The sequence below is a fragment of the Berghia stephanieae genome, chromosome 14 (genome assembly GCF_034508935.2).
Source record: "Berghia stephanieae isolate SIO BIC M18660-M18661 chromosome 14, UCSD_Bste_1.3, whole genome shotgun sequence".
NCBI classification, from domain to species: domain Eukaryota; kingdom Metazoa; phylum Mollusca; class Gastropoda; order Nudibranchia; family Aeolidiidae; genus Berghia; species Berghia stephanieae.
In genome coordinates this window covers 13,733,917-13,756,778 of record NC_088373.1, presented here as the reverse complement: position 1 = coordinate 13,756,778, position 22,862 = coordinate 13,733,917, and the positions used below count along the sequence as shown (strand labels likewise).

The following is a 22,862-nucleotide window of genomic DNA, read 5'->3' as shown; positions in this document are numbered from 1 at the left end:
GCCATTAACAGCGTTGTCTCTGTCCGAAAAAATTATAATATTGCCTAACAGTCGTCGTGTCCCATCCAACTTGATAAGCGTTACTGTTGGCCAGGGACACCCTTGTATAGAGCTTTGAGCTTGTTTAGTGGATATTGCACTATATAAAATCTCAATTTCTTTTTAGTCCAAAAAAGATTCGTCATTGCAATGTCCACCTGGCATCACTCGTCTCCCTATGTTTGTCATATTTTATTATGATCATCATATTGTAATTACTTTTTTTTTCTCCGTATCTTATCTATTAGTATGCCATTATTGTCTCCAAGCTTTTTAAAAAATGAGCATTTATTTGTTTGTTTGTTGCTTTAGGTCTCTTCCAACACAATTGAGGTTATATGAGAGACCGCTGAAACAAAAAAACAAGCAATCTAACAAAAATAGTACAAATGTAAATCAAAATCATAACCTAAAGATATCATAAGCTAAATTATAAATAACCAAGAACAAACAGGCAGAAGATTTACAGGAAAAAAAATATCCCCTGTCAAAAATACAATCACAAACCAAAGAAGCAGGATAGGCTAGTAAAGAGAAGAAGAAACGACATCACTATCGGATCGTACACCCATGCGAACATCATAGGTATATGATTCAAGGGTGATGCTCCCATCCAACCACCCGCAAATGAGCATTTACATGCCTGCCTAAATAACGAAGAGATGAAGTTGAAGTACAAGGAAAGAGTGTGACCATGGGTGTGATTTTAGATGATGTTTGTTGAATTGTTGCATTGCAATTATCCAAGAAAAAAACTCATAACATCTGCTAGCCGGATATAATGTACCAACACACAAAACAATGTGTAATCTTAAACATTTAATAATAATAATAATAATAATAATATCTTTATTGTCCATGAAGGCAATTTTTCATTTGGTTACAGCATAAATTTGTTTGATTTTCATAGTCTGATTGATAGAATTTAGTGAGAACTCCTCATAAAAATGGCTGGCTAAAAGCAATAACCAAGATCCGAGTGGCATCATCCTATCTATAAGGCAGAGAAGTTGGACGTCACACCTTCCACTCTTCCAGTTCCAAACTCCTTGGAAGTGTATATTAACCAATGCTTCAGACAACTAAGAATGAAAAAGTTACAAATTGAATCATAAGGTGGCAGAATTATTTTAGTTTTAGTGGAAGGATGGATAAGCAGATTCTTAAGATTACGAGACATAAAAGAGCGAGGATGGATGATTTTTATTGATGACATGACCAATATATTTAGACTACAAGATAAGATGCCATCACTCTGTAACCAGATCTTACACAAGGTATGTATCCAGTTTTACATTGGGATTGGAACCATTTTTTTTGACATGACACTTTTGTTCCATATATAGAGTTTAGAGTGAAAAATATGAATCGTTAATTTTTTGGGGGTTTTTTCGGAGGAAATAGCTTTTAATTATAAATTTATCAAAGTGAAAAACTCTAAATTTTCAGATTTCTGGACATTGTTAGTTTTCGAGGCTCACAAAACTTTACAAAACGTACAATAGCGACATTCCCAAACACTTTAAACTTAAATCAAACAGATTGACAACACAAAACTTCCAGGCATCTAAATTCACACGGCCCTACATTACCACCCATCTACATGTATCTGTTTTGTCTTGCTATTATTAAAAGATTTGCATTCAAGGGTCTATCCCATAGGCCTTTTACCTCTTATTGATTCAGATTTATACAATGGAACTTGGATACGGCGGAGATTGTGGGACTTACAAAAAAATCCTTGTGGTCGCAGAGTCCCTTTATATCCATGTGTACGGAATTTCAAGGGAACCAATACTGTCAGGGATGAGAATGACAGGTCACTAAAAAGGAGGAAATTTTTCAGCGCTAGATCAAGAACCATCCATGCAAAAATAACCTATAAATTTAAATTTCATTAAAACTTATTTGATGGAATCCAAAATCTGTCTCCCAGCAATTTCTGACATCACTCGGAGGAATTTCAAAAACTGAAAGTGTAATTATAACATGGTGGTTGTAGTAATGGTAGTGGTAGGGATAATGATGTGGTGGTAGTTGTAGTAGTTGTGGTAAGGATGATGATGTGATGATGGTTGTAGTAGTAGTAGTGGTAGTCGCTACATACATCTCCCGTATTCACAGATTCACTAATGCCCACATCCCATTGTTTCAAGTTGACCAGAGACGCCAACTTAAAATTTGGCTCACGTAAATTTCAGAAACAATTCCGAACAATTTCAATGCTTAAACAGGAATTTCTGCAAACAAAATATAATCTATTGAGATCTATAATCATCCTAATACCCCTTGTTTCAAATCAAGTAAAGTTCCAAAACCAATTTATGACGTATAAAATATTAAAATGAATAGTAGGTGTGGTGGTAATAATATGATGGTGGCAGTAATGATAATGTATGTGGTGGTGGTTGCAGAAGTGGTGGTGGTTATATTGTTGTGTGGTGGTGGTGGTGGTGGTGATAAGGTGTGTATGTACTTGAAGGTGAAAAGAGAGAATGATGGCTGATGTGAAAAGGATATGATCCACTTTATAGATTTAGGTTTGTCTGACAGAAGGAAAGATATTGTGTGTGTTTTGTTTGTTTGTTTTTAAGGGTTTTATGGCGCTTGCATCACATTTAGGTTATATCAGTGCCAGTAAAAAGGATGAAAATGGGATGGTAAAAAGTTCTAGTATTACAATTAAAGCACCCAAGAAAAAGTAAGACATAGGGGAACGGAACAAAAAGGGATCAGATGTAGATTCCAAGAGCATACCACCAATGTACTTAGTTTGAGATCACCTATAAGTCTCATTCTGGCACAAAGAGGAATACACTCAAATGCTTACATTATACATTCAAAATAACAAATATAGTAATACATAACAGAGAGATGATTTACAAGGAAAAAAATATCATCTCCCAAAACAATAACTGTGCATTTGACTGTTTCCCTTCCAGTTAGGACTCTTGCCAGGGCCAGGACAAAACCAAGTAATCTCATTCCAAGACAAAGACAGAAAGCATGTTGGAAAACATATATAAGGGGATAGAAGACATAGTATGTACCCCCTTGCCCACTATCGGAGGTCAGGAACCCCACCCAGGTGTGTGTGTGTGTGTGTGTGTATGTATGAGTGTGTGTGTGTGTGAGTGAGAGAGAGTGAGAGACAGAGAGGATGGGAGAGAGAGAGAGAAAGAAAGAGAGACAGACTGCTCAAAGTGAATATAGTGATAGGTACAGAGAGATTAAAGTGCAAAACTAACCGAGGTTAAAGTACTGGTGAACTTTATTGTTAGGTGTGTATGTGCTTTATTTGTTAATCGTAAATATTAAGTTACCGTATGTTTCATGTTGGCAATTGCCAAGAAATTAACATTTTAATTGAATCCTCTGTGTGTGTGTGTGTGTGTGTGTGTGTGTGTGTGTGTGTGTGTATCATTGTTAAGTACATGAATATGAAAAGTGAAAACTTATTGAGGCTAAAGAACTGGGTGCACTTTACTGATTTGTGTGTGTGTGTATCATTGTTAAGTACATGAAGATGAAAAGTGAAAACTTATCGAGGCTAAAGAACTGGGTGCACTTTACTGATTTGTGTGCGTGAGAGAGAGAGAGAGAGAGAGAGAGAGAGAGAGAGAGAGAGAGAGAGAGAGAAAGGGACAGAGAGAGAGAAAGAGAGCTCAAAGTGAATGTACTAATGAGTACAGAAAGATGAACGTGAAAAATTAACGAGACTTAAGAACTGAGTGAACTTAATTGATTTGTGTGTCTACGTGTATATGTTTGTATGTCATTCAGCGGCACTGAAAATATATATGGGGCTGTAAAAAATATAGATTTAAGTAAGATCAAAAGCACTGGAGAAAAAGTGACTGGTTCAAATAGGGCTCACAAACGGACTCCAAGATCAAACTATCAATGTAGTTAGTTTGAGGTCACCTAAAAGTCTCACCAAGACACAAGCACAGAATCCTTGTACACAATTTAGGACAACGTCACACAAAAGAGAGATGATATACGAGGACAAACATATCATCTCCCAAAAACGACTATACATATAATTGTTTCCCTCCGTGCCAATGAATCCGGCCAGGAAAAGGATCAAGCCAAGACAAAGACAGAAAGCAACTCTGATCCATGCAAGTCAAAAGATCCCACCAGGAAGATGATAGTGATAGTGGTGCTTGCACTAGAGGTGGTACTGATTACAATGAGAGCAGTGATGATGTGGTTGTGGATATGGTGTTACTGATAATGATGTGATAGTTGCTGTCGTAGTGGTGGTGGTTGTGGTAGAGGTGGTGATTATGTCATGATGGTTCAGGGGTGAGAATGACTGGTCACAAAAATGGAGTTCAAGACCTATCTATGCGACGATAACGTATAAATTTGAATTTCATTAAAAATTTACTGAGATGCAATCAAAAATGTGTCTCGCAATAATTTCTGACACCACTTGGAGGAATTTCAAAGTGTAATTACAACATATTCTAGTAGTAGTAAGAAAAGATGGCGGTAGGGATGATGATGTGGTGGTGGTTGTAGTAGGGTCGTGATAAGGATGATATCAGTGATGCCAACAGAAAAAAAATGAAAAAGGAGGAAATGATCGACGTCTCATCATGCCCCCCCCCCCCCCCAAAGGCGGGCTCAGGCTGCCGAAGGCAGCCTCCTACTAGGGGGGTCCGGGGGCATGCTGCCCCGGAAAAAAAATAAAAAAATTTAAGTGCCAAAAAAAGGCTATCTGGGACTAATTCCCATGAATTTGGGAGCATTTATTATCCATTCAAAGATCAGGTGAAGGGGTCATAAAACACATAAAACTTTTTTTAAAAATCTCATGTATATATTGCAGTTATATTTTTTGTGATATCACCATCATATTGCAATGATTACAAGGATCATATTGTGTGATGGTTAAGGTAGCAGTTGTGGTGATATATGAAAATGTGTAAAAATAAGCTTCGTTGTTTCAACGATTCGCTAAATTATAATTCGTTTTGTTTTGTTTTATTGTTGTTTTTTTTTTTTTTTTGCGAACCGAGGGAAAATGGGAGGAACCGAGGAAAAAAGGGAGGAACCTCCAAAAAGGAGGAATTCCTCGGATCCGCGGAAGATTGGCATCACTGTGAAATATGGTGGTTGTAGCTGTAGAGGTGTTGGGAATGATGGTGTGGTGGTGGTTGTAATAGTTGTGGTAGGGATGATGTGGGGTGGTTGTAGTAGTCACATTTGGATGATTTGGTGGTGGAGGATGTAGTTGTATTGGTAGTAGGAATAATGATGTAGTGGTGGTTGTTGTAGTAGTGGTGGTAGGGATGATGATGTGATGGTAGTTGTAGTAGTAGTGGTTGTAGCTGTAGTGGTGGTGGTGGTGGTGGTAGTGATGATGATGTGGTGGTGGTTGTAGTAGTAATGGTGATAGGAATGATGATGTGATGGTTGTTGTAGTACAGGTGGTGGTTGTAAAAGTAGTGGTGATAGGGGTGTTGATGTAGTGGTTGTGGTGAGTCTTTTAACAAGGCGGAATAGTGATGGTGATGGGCGGAGATAAACCACCATTTAGGCTGAAATCCGCCTTTAGGCGGAAGATTCTCAGCCCTGAATACTGTGGGAATTTTTTTAAAAACCCACTCCAAGTTACCCCCCCCCCCCCTCCCCAAAAAAAATAAAATAAAAAAATAAAAAAATCACCATACCTCACCCTTCTTCCCCTTACTTCAGGACACAAAGCGAGTTGGAACAATGCAATGATTAATGCTACCTTACTCCTTTCCACCCATTCCAAAACTGTGCCACTGACAGCCACTAAGTGCATTTCAAAACTCCGGTTGTGAACAGTCCTAGCCTTGGGCTTCACATAGAGCTCTTAACCATCTCACTTTTCATTGGGATAGTTACCTAATCACCCACTCTACGAAACATACTAGGCCTAAGTGTAAAATGTTGATCAGTCAGTCACGCGCCTCTCACTAGCCTGTGGTTGTGGATAAACAAATTCACAGAGAAACGTCAATAGTACACACAATACCTGCAATTCGCCTACTTCCACTTCATTTCCATTCCCTATAAGTTATGTGTGGCATGTATGCCTTCCTCTTTTCTTCTTTGGTACATAGTTTTCCTCAACTGGGCACTAAACTTTCAACTCACACCCCGGTTGTAGCAGCCGTATTCCAAGAAATATTTCCCCCCTTATAGCCAAGCACAATTTATATTATGGATTTATATTGGCCATTGAATAGGGATTTTAAAATTTCCAACATAATACCAGATTGAATCTGTGGGTCACATATATTTGACTATTTCCCTATCAGCTGAAGATCCCCTACATGTCCAGGGCAACACAAAGTAATTTCACTCCAGGACACGAAAGGAAAAGCATGGGAGATGAAAAACGTGTATATGAGAGGAGAAGACACAGCTATTTAGTTAAGTTTTTAGTGTTATATGTTCAATATCGGAGAAAAGGAAGATTGTGCATAATGCAAAATGACAGACAGATTTAGAGTTCAGTATCTGCAACACTTTTGGGTCACAAATGCTGAAGAAAAAAAGTAAGACTGGAATACATAAATACTTCCCAAGAGGAGTTCCCAGAACCGATCTCCTTTTCTTAAGGAATGGGATCATTGTCAAAAGAGACACTAACAGATCCTTTACATGAATTTTAAAAAGAAAATATATTTCACTCTTAGAAAAAAACATCTCACCCAGCGGTTTACTCCAGACAGGTCTCCAGCCAGAGCTTTGGCAAAACTAAGTCACCTCACTCCAGGACAATGACAGTGACAGAAAAACGCAAGAGAAAAAGGAGCAAAAGACTGGATGGTATTATTTCTATGGGTCTTGTTTGTTGTTTGTTTTTTAAGGGTTTTACGGCGCTTGCAACAGATTTAGGTTATATCAGTGCCAGTAAAAAGGAAGAAAATGGGATAGTAGAAAGTTCTAGAATTACAATCAAAACACCCAAGACAAAGTAAGACAAAGGGGAATTGGGAACAAATAGGGATCAGATGTAGATTCCAAGAGTATACCATCAATGTCTATGGCTCTGATTCTTCTTACTCAGAGCATCTTAAATAAAATGTAATGGTCACTTTGTTATTCTATGAAAAAGAAGAAATTTTGTTTTCAACAGGATTAAATTCTTAATGTGTGAAATCATTCCTTTTACTTGACATATAAAACAAAAAGGGAAAAAAAGTTGCAGGCTTCATCACGGTAAACTTAAGAAATTCCATACATAAATCAAATGAACAGAGACTTTTAGTTTTAGTCTTTTTACATAAATACAAAAAAAATATTAGTAAAATACCCATTATTAAATAACAAAAGGGATGTCAGCTTTACTACTTTGTGATTAAAACAAAACAAAGAAGAGTTCCCTCCCATCACCTAATAATAAAAGGGATGTCATTCTCAATATTTTTGGGACGAATGTCAAGAAGGTGTGGAGGAATAGTCAGGGGATTGAGGCTGAACAGTTTGGGCAGTGGGTCAGTATATTCATCGTCATCATTATCATCGCTGTACTTGTTCTCTTCCTCGCGACCTTGTGATGATGTTGACTGGGCAATGCTACTAGCGTTGAGCTCAGTGTTCGAGTTATCAATATTATCTGTGTTTAATTGATTACTGGTATTGGATGTGGTTGGATTTGTGGAGTTCCAAGCCTGGGGTGTTGATTGGGATAGTGATGATGATGCTGCTGCAGGAGAAAAAGAAGCTTTCTGTGTCATTTCTGACTCGTTTCCTCTTGGGGTAGCATAGGCTATATCTTGCGGAGAAGTTTTGTCACAATTCAAAACTGATGATCTTGGCGGTGGAGCAGTAGAAGAAGAAGAATGTGTGGTGTTAGGATTTGAAGGCTCTTGGTTTTCAGCAGATTGGTCATTGCTAGTCTCTGCTTTGGTTGACTTAGCGGTTGAAGAGGAAGAGGATGATGAGGGCTGTATCTGTATCTCGACTTGGATCTCAGACGACTGCCCTGAATGAAAAGGTTGATTTAGATTGGATTGAAGATCAGACGACGAGGTTGATATCGATGAAGATGAGCCTGTTGTTGCTGCTGATGCAGATGATGTTGGCTGTTGTAATGTGCTTTCACCGCCGCTTGCTGTTGATGATGTTGATGCTTGTGAATTCTTCTCACTATATTCAACTTTTGAAAAATCTGAAGAAAGAAAGATTGAAAAAAATGGGTGTAAATTAAATTTTTTTAATACTCATTAACCTTTAGCTTTTATATAGCACAATATCCACTAAACGTGCTCAAAGTGCTTTTACAAACTGCAACACTTAACATGTAGAATGAGACATGACGCCAGTTAGGAGATATTGCAATTTTTTTTTGGACAAAGACAACGCTGTTAACGGTCAGGTACTCATTTTAAACCTGAGTACAGTGATAGAATGCGAGTAAAGCACTCTTTCCAAGGACTCAACTATGCGCCGAGTGAGGCTCGAACCCAAGACCTTCCAATCCAAAACCGAGTGTCATACCACGAGACCACATAGCCGCACTCATACTTTTCCTTAAATGCTTGTTGTCTTAGCACTTGTGATACTTACAGATTATTTCAGTCCCAGCAAAAAGGGCATAATTGAATGGTCAAAAAATTATAAATCAGTTAAAATTCCAAAGAAAAAACTTGAGACGAGAGGACTAATTCTAACATAGAACAGGAGCAATCTAGACTTGAAACATTTAAAGTTTCATCCAGACATATGCACAAGACAAATCCTTACAAAATCTTACTTTTTTAATTCAACAACAAAAAGAATAATAAAAATAACAAAGCAATAACTTAGTAATTAAGATCATTAAAATATCAGGAACTCGAAGATATAGACACTTTCTGCTCTCTCGGGAGTATAATTGACAAGGATGGAGGCACAGAAGCAGAGGTGAAAGTACGAATAGGAAAGGCACAGACTGCATCCATATCTTTGAACAGAGTTTGTAGAACTAAAGATATCTCCCTTCGACTAAAGCTAAGACTATTCAACTCAAACGTGAAGTCTGCCCTACTGTATGGATGTGAAATTTGGAATGCATCACAGGCATGTATAAGAAGGGTACAGATTTTCGTAAACAGATGCATGCACAAGCTACTCAGAATAAAATGGATGGATAGAATTAAGAACGAATAATTAAGCATGGAAAAGAACCCAGCAGAAAAAAGTGGGAGAGCAAATAAAAGACGCTGGAGGTGGATTGGCCACATCCTTAGAAAGAATGACTCCACTATTACAAAGAAAGTATTGGACTGGAACCCTCAGGGCAGAAGATCAAGGGAAAGGCCACGGGGAACATGGAGACAAAGAAGCTGATATACAGAGAAGTAATAAGACATGGAACAAGATAAAAAAGTTAGCTCAGGAGAGAGAAGGATGGAAACTGTTCGTCTTTGGCCTATACCCTGACCAGCAAGTGACCTCTTGCCCACCATGAGAGGCCAGAAGACCCCGCCCAGTGAGTGACTTCCTCTTGACAAAGGATGCAAGGCATTGCCCAAGCAAAACTGAAATGGTTTTGTTCTAGAATGCAAACACCCAGAAAATGACCAATATTAGGCAAAGATCATTTAATTAACTACTGAAAATTATATATTGCTCAAAATCCACGTAGCTTTACAAAGGGTCCCTGACCAACAGCAATATGTAATATGTAGGACGAGACATTACGCTTGTTCGGCGATATTACAATTTTTTTTCCAAACAGAGACAATGTGAGTTAAGAGCCTTTTCCAAGGACTCAACTATGCAGAGAGCCAGGCTCGACCCCAGGACCTTCCAATCCAATAGCGAGTGTCATACCACAAGACCACATACCATTATTGACTGCAGAATAGAAAGCAGTATATACACCGCTTCCTCTTGTGCTTTGTATTTGCCACTTGCAGAGCTGGTATTTGAGATCCAACAGTTTACGTTGCTGTTGTGTATCCGATGTGTGTAGCAAATCACCCAGGTTGTGCATCATGTCCAGCATTACAAGGGACTCTGGATGGAAATAAAGATTTAAATACATTTGTGTCAGTGCATGACATAGTCCGTCGGAAGGTGACAATTTTGGATTTGCATTTTTTTGCATTTTCTGAATAGGCTCATCAGAGCATTTTAATCTTTATTTGGTGATCGGGTGATTTTTCATAAAGATATGGTCAGATGTATGGGAAAGGTATCCAGCAACTTTTCTCAAATTTCATACTTTTTCAACTTGACTAGCTGTAAAAATATTTAGAAGTGAAATTAAGCTTTGATATTTCCCGAAGATGTACAAAAAGGGTTGATTTAATCATTTATGGTAAGAACTCATTTTGGATAAAAATTAACCTGCTAACTAAACTTGGCAATATCTCAGTTCAAACCTTTTCACCATCCGACTGATTATGTCATTCACTGTAATATTTAATTGACAAAAAGCAAAATTGACTATCCTTAATGATCCTTTTTCAATGTAACCAGAACAAATTTGAATACAGTGGAATTCTAATAAAGCCTACACCGCTTGACCAGAAAGATTGGTTGATCAATGAAGATTACTTAGATAAAGAACAGAAAATTTGCATTGCGGCCATAAAATCTGCAGCTTTTTGCAATTTTTTGAGATTTTATAAGTGTGTGGGAGTAGCTTCCGTCAGTTGTGCAGTTTTCTGCTTGTATATAATATTTGTTTTTCGAAAGGATTTTTTTTCACTGTAACAAGGGAAATAATTGCACAGCAATTTTTTCACAGTAACATCATTACCGAAAAGAGCTCCATCATAATCGCCATAGGTTGTTATTTAATGGATTGCTTATTTTCTGATCAGTCGATAAAGAGGCAGGCAGAGGGCCCTCGTGTGTTATTTCAATAAAACAAATCAAAGTTAAGTACGGATTGACCCAGAGACTCTGGTGAGCACCGGTGGGGATTGAACCAGGGGGCATTTGAGATGGACATCCATGGAGATGAAACCCAGGATAGTGGGTGGTCAATATTAGCAGGCAGGAAACCTGGTGACCCTGGGTTGTAGACAGTAGTGGGGAATGAGCTCGAGGAAAAGACAGAATGTAGACACGAGTGGGAAGTGAACCTGGGTGCACCCTGGACTGTGGGATATAATGAACAGTGGAGAGTAAACCTGGGACTCTGAGATGTGAAAATCAGTGGGGAGTAAACCTGGGACTATGAATTTATTGTCAGTTTTTTTTACAAAATTCAATCACATTTTTTGCAAATTCTGTTGCTTTTTGCTTGCAAAATTTTGGATTTTATTTTGCAAAAAACTGCCATACCAGAGCATGACCTATTGTGATGTTGGATATATTTTAAAAATTGTGAACAATTTCTATTATGTAGGTCATTTTGAGCACATGTTACAATGTAACCAATGACTTGAGCACACGATAAAAGTAATAAAGATTGCCTTCATTGAGAGAGAGAGAGAGAGAGAGAGAGAGAGAGAGAGAGAGAGAGAGAGAGAGAGAAAAAGAGAGAGAGAGAGAGAAAGAGAGAGAGAGAGTGTGTGTGTATGTGTGTGTGTGTGTGTAACCACTGACCCATATTAGTGAGACTTGGAAGTCCAGCCTTATCGGCTAGTAAGTCTGAGATGAACTGGTACAGATTCCTCCAGTTTAACCCTTCAAATCCGCTGTCCTCAGGCATGGGCTCATTTCGGCCGATCACACTCATGATCTGTATTGAAACAGTTGGTAATATAACAATACACTATACTAATGATGATGTAGGATTGCTAAAAAATATTTCATTTTGTGAAAAAAAGAACAAGTGAAACTTGACATATAGATAAAATGCACTAGGCCAAGGAGTTCACAACATTGCCATCCGGAAGTATAACGGACCAACACACAAACTCTGTGTAACCATGAACTTTTATAGTCTGGTTAATACAGTTTAGTGAGAACAACTCACAAACGCAGATGGCAAAAACCATAACAAAGGCCTGAGGGACGTTATCTGCATACTATCTATATATGTTCTCCAAGGGGTATCACAGTATGCTTTCAATAAATATCAAAAATAGCCTCCAAAAACCCCAGCTAGCCATATAAAGTATAAATTTTCTATACTCCAAAGAAAATATATTAACGAACATGTATGCAAAACTTTAAAAAATTTTTTTGAAATGTATAAGTTATGGCTTTTGTAATATTACCAAAAATTTGTGTTTAAACTCCAAAATGTATCAAATTATTTATAAATATTTTTAAAAAAGTATAATTCAATACTCTTTAAGAAATAAAAAGTTGTGAATAGCGTTAACCTGATACATGCAAAAAATCATCCCAATGCAAAGAGTTTTAAATTAATTATTTGATTTTGTTAATGCTTTGCGATTATTAAAAAATCTCTCCCCCCCCCCCCCCCCCCCCCCTATCCAAGATGGCCACCAACGGTAACAAAACTGTTTAAAAAAATTTCTGTACAAATCAAAAAGGAAAAGATATAGAACACGATATTTTAAATTTCATTCCAAATTGTATTTAACACACTACAATTAAACGAGTCCCTTGAAATGATTGTAAACTCATGTTTTGACAACATAAGAAAAATATGTCAAAATTATTAAATAATTAAAGCAGAATTTATAAAAGATGTTGCACGTAATAATGCAATTTTAACATGCAAAATGTCATTTGTTTATATTGATTTTTGAATGAGTTATGACTTCTTGTTCAATTGTGTTCATGAAAGCACTTAACTGCACAATTTTATATTTCTACTTTTCGAAATTTAATAAAAAAGTGATAGGAGAATAATTTTTTTTTCTGTTTTGTCTGGCACCGTTTCTCAAACACCTTTTCTCATTCTTAGAGACAAACCACTAACAATTGCATTTATAATAATAATAATAATAATAATAATAATAATAATAATAATAATAATAATAATAATAATAATAATAATAACAACAATAATAATAATGTATGGTTTTTATATAGCGCCTTACCCTGTATCTCAACAAGCTCAAAGCGCCTAACAGTAATGTGACAATTTTCACTCAAACATACAACCAACCAAACATGTAGTATGAAACAAAGTAATACAATTCTACAGTATTACATATTAAAAAGACACGTTTTAAAAAGAAATCTGCATCACTACTGTCGCTGATATATCTTGGAAGGGAGTTCCAGATAAGGGGTGCTGAATATTCAAACACATGCTCGCCAATTTTACGAGTCATTTTTGGCTTCAAGAGAATGTGATTGTCAGACTTTGATTATCAGATTTCTGGCTGGGACATATAATTTAAACATTTCATTAATTAATGTATCCAGGACAATCAGAGTGCAGTGATTTACCTTGGTATAGTGCTTGGAGTGGTCAATCCTTTTGTCTGACATCACAATTTCATGAAGTAAGGCGAGCCACAACTGGTGAATTCAAGAGAAGAAATAATGAATAAATAAATAAATTAAAATGACAGCAATAGCAATGATAAAGTCACTGTTAAGAACAGTACAAAGCCAAAATTGGCCATTTTTTTTTCCAACAGGATTAATGCTGAGTTGCCAACCCATAATGCCAGCAAAGCAGGATCAGAATGTTAAGACATCGGAATTGACTTCAAAATCAATATTTTCCTTCAAACTTTCATTTCATTTATGAAGAAATAAAATCAGTCTTTTGCAATTATTCCTGTATCTGTCTTGATGTATTACATAATAAGTCATTAGGAAATGAAAGTCTTTGTCAGAAATTTTATAAAGAACTGCACTAAATACCATTTAAAGGCTCTCAGATGTCAAAATTACTTATGGCATCACTAAAACATCAATAAAATTTTAAAAAACAAGATAAATACAGAAGTTTTCTAAGATGAAGAATCCTGAGATCTACAGTCGCGTCTCTCTAGTCCGAAACTCCACAATCCGAATGTCTCCATTATCCGAACAGGTTGCCTGGGGACGGATTTTTTTTTCTTTCTTCTTCATTTGTACTTTTAAGTCATCTGTTAGATTCATAAAACTAACATGAGACAGTTTCATGAAGGTACTCTTGTAATATTCAACAATGTCTTCAGTGAGACCCTAATTCACATGGGTCTAGCGAGCTAGGTAATGTGTGTGAAGTGCCTTAATTGAAGACATGATGCCGAACTCTCTTGAAGAACAACACCTTGTTCTAATTCTATTTCCTTTCCATCTTTATCTTTATACAGACCTGCCAACCCTTCATATTCCAAAAGTGGAATGAGAACGTCAGAAAATAGGAATTTGAGACAAAAATAGGAATTTTTTCACAATGGATAATTCTGTATCAAAATTACCACCAACTTTGCCACCAAATACACAAAGACAATATTTGGGCACAGCCGGCAAAACTACATATCACATGTTTTAGGAAGGAGTGAAATTAATTTTCCTAATTATCTCCCTTTTGGCAACCATTTTTTTTTTTTTAATTCAGCTTTTTAGCTTCCCATTTATTTATTTTTTACCATTATCATCATTTTTGAAAATCAGAATTTAAGAGAGAATGGTAGAATAGTAGAAAAAAAAAAAGAAGTGAAAATAGGAATGATTCCGCCAAAAAGTGGAAGGGTTGGCAGGTATGTTTATACCACATGTCTGATGGAGTGATGCCATTCCCTGCAGTACCTAATCAAATTTGTTAATAGGTTACTCTAAACACAAAAAAAACGGACAATTATAAACAAGAATGGCCAATCAATTGAAGACAACAAGTGCACCTTCTTCTACAACTACACGAAACAAAAGGAGTTATGGAGGAGTTTGATGTACATCATGCAAAGGTAGCATGACCTATTTTTTTTTTTTTAAAACTAAAACCATATCATGTGCATTTCTTTTCACTGAAAAATGTTGGACACGACAAAATCAGCGGAAAATCAGGCCAGCAATTTACTGGACTAGCTGGCAGGACTTTTTATTAGCCATCAAGGTAAACTGAAATCTTTGGGCAGACTTTGACCCACGGTTCCCAAATACCCATAAATCAACTAAATCACCGCCCCCTGTAAACAGATGTACTATGAATAATGACACCCACCTCCAGAGGTGCTGCTCCCTTCTCTGCATCAGCTGAAAGGCATGAAATATAATTTATAGTAACTTATGTAAACAAAAAATTGAAGGGTCTATAAAAGTTTGCACATTACAAATTCTAAAGATTTTTTTTTTTTTGACAACTGTTAAAAAATAATTTTGAAATTGTCTATAAAAATTTCATAGGATATTTATTCAAATGTGTAATTTACAGATTTTTACAACACGTGTCAAAAAAGTAATAAACCACAAAATTATGCATCCCAACCCGCAATTCGTATACTGTATATGCCAATTGAATTTGTATAAGTCAGCAAACGCATTTGTGTACATCTCGTCTTAAAATTCAATTCCTGCTATTTAAAAAACACTGTTTTTTAAGATAGAAAACTTACCTATGACATTTTAGGTGTAATCTGAATCTGTAAATCATATGCCTTATTGTGATGAATATCTTTTATGTAAAATCATGTTTGATCATTGTATGACATTTTGCTGCTGTGTAGCAGATATCTAAAACTAAGAATATTTCTGTATTCCATGGCAACTGAAAACGTCACATGCACAGAAATAGAAAGTTTTAATTTTACCTTCTACCAGTCTACTATGGTAGTTGTGGCAGGCGGTGTTTAACATCCTGGTTATGAATTGTTCAACCTGAAAAGGAAAAAAAAAAGAATTTCAGATTTTAAAATATTGATAGAAAAAAATACTACACGAAAAAGAAGAAGAAGAAGAAGAAGAAGAAGAAGAAGAAGAAGAAGAAGAAGAAGAAGAAGAAGAAGAAGAAGAAGAAGAAGAAGAACAGGAAGAAGAATAATAATAAGAAGAAGAACAGGAAGAAGAAAATAAAGAAGAAAAAAAAAAGAAGATGTGGTGGAGGAGGAGAATAGATGAATGTCTTTATGCTTGTACAGGAGTAGATGATGATGATGATGATGATGATGATGATGATGATGATGATGATAATGATAATGATAACAATGATGCACGTAGTAAACTATAGTGTTTAAGTGTTTAAGAGTTTTACGGCGCTTGCAACACATTTAGGTCATATCAGCGCCAGTAAAAAGGAAGTAAATTGGGTAGTGAAAAGATTCTAGATGTACAATAAAAAGGACTTGAGGAAAAAAGTAAGAGAAGGGGGAGTGGTTCAAATAGGAAACAGATGAAGATTCCAAGAGCACACCATCAATGTACTTAGTTTGAGATCACCAATGTTTCACCCATACACCAGCACAAGATACCACTAAGAGAAAAACACTCAAATGCGTACATTATACAATCAAAACAACAATATAACACAGAGATGATTTACAAGGAAAAAAAATATCATCTCCCAAAACAATAACTATGCATCTGACTGTTTCCCTCCCATCTAAGCACTACCGCCAGGGCCAGGGCAAAACCAAGTAATCACATTCCAAGACAAAGACAGAAAGCAAGTTGGAATACAGATACAGGGGTGTAGAAGACATAGTAAGTACTATGGAAGGTCAGGAAGTAGACATAGTGGTCTGACCTCTTTTGGTGTCTTGGTCTTGACAACTTGTGAAATACTCTCAAACGCAAAGTGAGAATGCCTGAAAAATTGAACGTTCAAACATTAATAAGTTGCAATTACAAACAAATAATGACAACATACAAGCATCTGAATCTGTGCTTATTTTAAAACTTGTTTGAATTCTATAATACCTCCGTTTTGAAGTTAAATGATCTAAGCTCCAGTAGTAAAGAGATTATTTTCAATATAAATCAAATCATTATCAGATAGTCAATATTTTAGTTATCTAAGGCCATAACTCATTTCGAGACAAGTGAAAAGATATAATAATAATAATATCAATATCAATAACATAATAATAATAATAATAATAATATTAATATTAATATTAATAATGATAATAATATAATAATAATAATAATAATAATAATAATAATAATAATAATAATAATAATAATAATAATAATAATAATAATAATAATAATAATAATAATAATAATAATAATATTGTAATTTATATATATATATATATATATATATAGCGTTTGTCCCATACAATATAGCTCAAGGCACACAAAATATTATCAATATAACCCATCATAAGAATCAGAAATTATGTCAGAATAAACTAGAATCAAAAAATAGAATTTAAGTCAAGGATAAAAGGAAATATAAGATATTTTTTAAAGTTCATATAATTGAAGGAATATAATTGTTGTGCAGCTATGTGGACTTGTGGTATGACACTCGATTTTAAACTGGAAGGACTACGGTTTGAGCCATCCTATGAGCAGCGCATACTATACTGTTCAATTGGGTCTTTGGAGAAGGCTCTTTCCACATGTCCTCTCATCATAAAATGATTAACTGGCTGTTAACAGAGTAATATCACCAAACAGGCATATGTCTAATCTATATTAAGTGTTGCTGTCAGCTAGAGTGTTTAAGTGTTTAAGGGTTTTACGGCGCTTGCAACACATTAAGGTCATATTGGCATCAGTAAAAAGGAAGAAAATGGGATAGTAAAAAGTTATAGAATTACAGCAACCAAGAAAAGGTAAGACAAAGGGGAATTAGCTCAAATAGGAAACAGATGTTGATTCCAAGAGCACACTATCAATGTACTTAGTTTGAGATCACCTAAAACCCTCATCCAGACCTGTTAGTTAGACTTAAAGGATATCAAAGCTAAATCCGACTCATCCGTAAGTTTATAATTAATTTCATTTCTCCATTTTAAAAAATTATTTATTTATTTTTGTAAACCAGACAGAGTATCTGGTAATTGGTAAAAAGCCAGAGAAAAAAGATCAAAATCAAAATTTAAAAAAACCCCGGAAATCTTGCACCTATGCTTACAACGTCTATATAATATTAATATATCAAAATTTTCTGCACATCCTGAAATGCCATCCAGAATGTATATGACCTAAATATCATTGGCCTTTTTATAAGTACTCGCACAAACACACATATATATTCATTTCTCACTTGGTATAAAGTTAAGGAACTAACCTGTAGAGTGCCTCCAAAAGTTTTTCTCTTTCTTGAACACTCCACCGGACAATATTGGGCTCGTTCAGATTCTCCCTGGCTTGTTTTGGCAACTGCCTTTGTCTCTTGGGACGACTGGCATTTATCAGGGACTGGTCTATTTCAATCCCTCTTGTTGCACGCTTCTTCTCCATGCTTGGGGTCTTGTCTTTTGACATTTTACAGCCACTAATAATTTACTGCTTGTCACTTGTCACTCTGTTGTGAAGATTTGAAATATAATGGAAAATTTAAATGAATCAATAATCTAAATCTCAAGATTTTGAGAAATCACAATTTTGTAATTGCACACTTTAGACTAGGACTAATAACTAAATAATACAACTATAAATACCCTAGGCCTAATAACTGAATAATACTATAAATACCCCCCCCCCCCCCCCAAATCTCAAATAAGAGGTGTGCTAACTCACAAATATTTTAATTTGAATGGGTGCAAGAAGTTTAAGCCAAAAAAAAAAAAAGGCCTGGAATCCAAATCCAACAAATTGAAAAGGTCTGAAACTTATTTTGAAATGTGACCTGACATCATGTCGGGGTGATCTGAAACAGGAATGAAAATTAAAATCCATTTCAAAAATCTGTAAATCTTACATGAGACCAGACTGCTAGAAGCTGTGGACTGTAAAAAGTAATAAACAAAAATGAATATAACAGCTTAAAAAAAAAAAGAACAAAATACCAAACAGAACGTTTCGGGCTCAAAACCCTTCTTCAGCCAACAACAAAAAAACAATAAAGAAATAAATACATTACTAAATTCCAGATATAGACGCCTTGACTTCAAAACAGCCATGAATGTCATGCCTTTATATGTGTTTTTGATTACTGTGGTTATTTTGTAGGGGATGCCGTAGTAATTAAGGAGCGTCCATAGAGTTTCTCTGTCCAGACTATCAAACGCTTTTTCTAAGTCAATAAAATTTATGTGTAGCGGTGAATTCCATTCAGTTGATTGTTCTACTCTAAGGGTTAGGGCTGTCAATTCAGGAGGCAAAATTTACTGAACTTTTACGCAAACACATAGACCGACGCCTTTCTGAGTGTTGAACTCTAGTAGAAAGACATTATGTACTTACTTTTTTTTTATTTAGCAGGAGATTGAAAAATATACAAAGGGTTTAAAATATACTGAATTCCGTAAATATAAAGAAAATTTGCAACCTTGAAGGATGGCAATTTGGTCCACACATGATCTATTCTGACAAAAACCGGTTGGTCTCTTAATATGGAGTCAAATGCAGTATTTATTCTCTCCATTAATATTCTATTTATAATTTAATACTTTTCCTGGGACTGATAATAACATGATGCCTCTGAAATTGTTACAATTGGTGAGATCACCTTTTTTGGGTATTTTAATCATGATCCCCTCTTTACAATCCTTTGGAATTTCATCCGCTTCCCATATTTGGGTGAATATCTCATGTAGCATATCAACTGAAGTATCGATGTCTGCTTTTAAAATCTCGGCAGGCATGTTCTTTGGTCCAGGTGCTTTTCCATCCTCAAGTGTCGATATAGCTTATCTAATCTCAATTTTTGAGGGTTTTTCACATTAAATTGACATCTCTTTAGCTGGTGTTATGCTTTTAAAATTGTCTGGGACTTGTCTGTTGAGAAGGTTGAAAAAATGCTCTGCCCATCTTCTCAACTGCTCTTCTGATGTTTAAAGTATATTTCCTTGTTTGTCTCTAATAGGCTTATTTGTTTCTTGGAAATTATTAGCTAATTTCTTTGTGAAAAGGTATACGTCTTTCATGTTATTAATGTTAGGTACCTTTTTCTGCAGCAATCTCTGCTTGTTTTGCAATTTCTTCAATATAGCCTCTTTTATCTTTCCTGATGAGTCTTTTTACTTATTTATTCTCTTGGGTATATTCCTCCTGGACTTTTGCTTTCACTGCACATGTTTTGGCTCTATATTCAACTTTAGTTTCTCTTATCTTTCACCTATTTTCTTGATTGTGTCTGACTGTATCCAAACTTTGTGTTCATTTCTTTGAATTCCCAGCATTTCCTTGAATCATTGTTAATGTAGTTAAGAAACTGCATGTTTTTAAAATTTAACCAAGTGAGAATATAATAACTTTATATCCATCACAAATCAATATATATATTTTTATTTTTACATTATATACATATTTTAAAGGATATTTAATAAGTTTCAATTATTCAACCACCTTAATACACTAATTTCAATTCTGTGCCATGTGAGAAAGACAAAATCAAAACCATCGATTTCAATCGCCATATGATTAGTAGAGTTAAAACTCTACTTCAAATTCAAAAGGAACAAAAGTCAAAGTAACTGGTATAAAGGAAAAGCTTTTCTAACAGCTTTACACGATGCCCAAATAAAATCAGGAATTAGAGACAACAAACCTTCTAAACTCCGAAATAGGGATATCACCGGAGTCAGCGCTGTGATTATTCCCAGATAGGGTCTGCTAATAACGAAAATAGGTTATTCCCAGACAGGTGTCTGGGAATTGAATACGGAAATTTCTTATTCCCAGACCCTTTTTTGAAACTCCATTCTTTTAAACAATTATCCACATTCAAGAATATGGAATGTTTTGAAAAGCACATAGAAATAAGTAAAGTTAATAAAATATCAATAAAAACATAAAATTAACCAACAATAATCAGTTGATGGATAATACGTTACCCCCAAGTACTGCATATACACAATATGCGTCGACTTTCATATGGGCAAATGGTTAAGCCGTCTGCCTTGGGAGGCTTGTCAGAATCGACGTTGTGGGTTCGAATCCTGGTTCCGCCACTTTTTTTTAAAAATTCTCTCTTCTTTTTACAGGACAGAGCATTGCAAATGATAAATGTCCCATCCACACACACCCCCCCCCCCCCACTCCAACCTCTTTTTTTAAATTCTCTCTCTCTTTTAGTTCCTTTTCAGCAATTTGTCATATTCGATCTCAAAAAGTATATTCTAAAAAGAATAAATAATTAAAAAGCAAACAAACAGAAAAAAAACAGGTGTTGTCGGTTTTGGGCTTTGGGTAGGCACTTGCAAGAATTTTCAAAATAGTGATATCGGTATTAATTTAGCGTAGAAAAATAAAGGGGAGTGAAACCATTACTAAAGTGAAAAAATTATCGCTCTATCTCAACTAGTTAAAAAGTTATGAGCTTTTTTGTTGTGAAAAATCTCTATAGAAGCTTATAGGAAAATATGTGACCAAAACACAGCAACCCAATGGATAATCAAGTATAATTCAGAAACGGCTTCAGATACAACTTTGAAATTTTTACATGTGGTAATTCAACATATCTGTAATACACTGCAAACAGAAAAATAATTATTTGTTGAGAGAGAAAGGTATAGTTTAGAGCTGAAACAGCTGAAATCAAGGAAAAATAGATCACGACATGCAAATGAATGACCTATTGGAATTTTGGAAAAGTCGACAATTAAATATTTATTCACATGTAGATAGACCAAATACACCACTGAATCGGCGTCATTTAGTTGTTCACTTTGAACTTTTCAAAATTAAAATAGACCTCATAAAGCAGAGATATGGACTGATAAATGTTTGAGGTGGTGTATTAGTGTTTAAAATGATCGAAAATAGGTGATTTTAAAAACTTCCGCTCCCCCGTTCCCCTAAATTGGACAGACGTCCGTCAAAGGATGAAAAACGTCAAAATCAACAGTGAAAAATCAATCGGAAAAAAAAGGAAGAGAATTGTAAATTATAAAATGAATGCATGGACATGAAAACGCCAATTAATTGAATAATTTAAAACAAAAATAACTTCCATAAATGGAATATATTGTAAGATATAAAGATGTAAAGTTTTGATGTGGATTGACGAAGTTATCTCTCAAACGCAGCAGACCACAGGAAGTGAATCAGTATAACTGTCATCTGCATTTTTTGCGGCCGCAAATATCAGGGCGATCCGCAAATTTTGGCAAATTTCCCAAAATTGGCAAATCGTGGCAAATTTTGGGAAAATTGGCAAATTTTGGGGGGAAAAAAGAAGCGAAAACAAAATAACGAAAAAAAAAGTGCGAAACTTGAGAAATGTTGCAGCTTTGCCTGGGACCAAACCAAGGGAAGCTACTCTCTACGGATAATGATCCTTTAAAATCTTTGTAACAACGCTAATCACAGTCATTTCATTTCTCAAGTCCTTAAATTTCATATATTGTCTTTTATATAATTTTTTTCTGTATCGCGTGTTAATTTTTACTGAAACGCTTAGTTTTCCTCCGCAAATTTTTGGGCAAATTTTGGTCTTTTTGGCAAATTTCTTGGCAAATTTCGGGGGGTTTTTTTGGCAAATTTTGGCAAATTTTAGGTCCCAATTTGGCAAAAAATGCAGATGACAGGTATAAGAAAATGGCAGCTTCTGTAAACAATCGAGGCCAATTACTGTTTTTTGGGGAGCTCTAACTTTTGAGTGCAAACATATTTTGCTCTGAAATTTTTAGAGAAGCTACTTTGATATGTATCTCAGGAGGACTTTTTTTTTATTAAGAAGGACCATCTCTGGTTTAAAAGTTATAAGCGTTTAAACACATATACTCTCTTTACTCAAAGATTTCTCAAAATCATGATATAGGAAGATAATATTAGCATCATTGTATGTAGAATTTTATGCCCTTTCCAATGATATATAATACATGCCACTTCATTCCACTGAGAAAGAAGAATGAACATTTTAAAATCACTCCTAAATTTTTTCCCCTCAAAAACGGAAACAGAAATCCTCGCCTGTT

General features: G+C 35.3%; 1 protein-coding gene across 3 annotated transcripts in view; it reads right to left on the bottom strand.

Moving 5' to 3' along the window:
• Nucleotides 1-5,022: 5,022 nt before the first annotated feature.
• The window catches only part of LOC144960101 (uncharacterized), an 18,370-nt gene continuing 530 nt past the window's right edge, over nucleotides 5,023-22,862 (bottom strand). Inside the window, exons 1-9 of one of the 3 annotated variants that reach the window (XM_078893057.1) lie at nucleotides 20,778-20,917; nucleotides 18,068-18,304; nucleotides 16,571-16,631; nucleotides 15,639-15,705; nucleotides 15,053-15,084; nucleotides 13,342-13,413; nucleotides 11,575-11,710; nucleotides 9,862-10,032; nucleotides 5,023-8,200 (exon numbers count right to left, since the gene is read on the bottom strand). In XM_078893057.1, the coding sequence (XP_078749183.1) occupies nucleotides 7,419-8,200; nucleotides 9,862-10,032; nucleotides 11,575-11,710; nucleotides 13,342-13,413; nucleotides 15,053-15,084; nucleotides 15,639-15,705; nucleotides 16,571-16,631; nucleotides 18,068-18,264 (1,518 nt within the window). In that variant the 5' untranslated portion in view covers nucleotides 18,265-18,304; nucleotides 20,778-20,917 and the 3' untranslated portion in view covers nucleotides 5,023-7,418. Of the gene's footprint in view, nucleotides 8,201-9,861; nucleotides 10,033-11,574; nucleotides 11,711-13,341; nucleotides 13,414-15,052; nucleotides 15,085-15,638; nucleotides 15,706-16,570; nucleotides 16,632-18,067; nucleotides 18,305-20,491; nucleotides 20,746-20,777; nucleotides 20,918-22,862 lie in introns of those variants that run through there. The other 2 variants (XM_078893055.1, XM_078893054.1) reach the window with 2 other exon arrangements.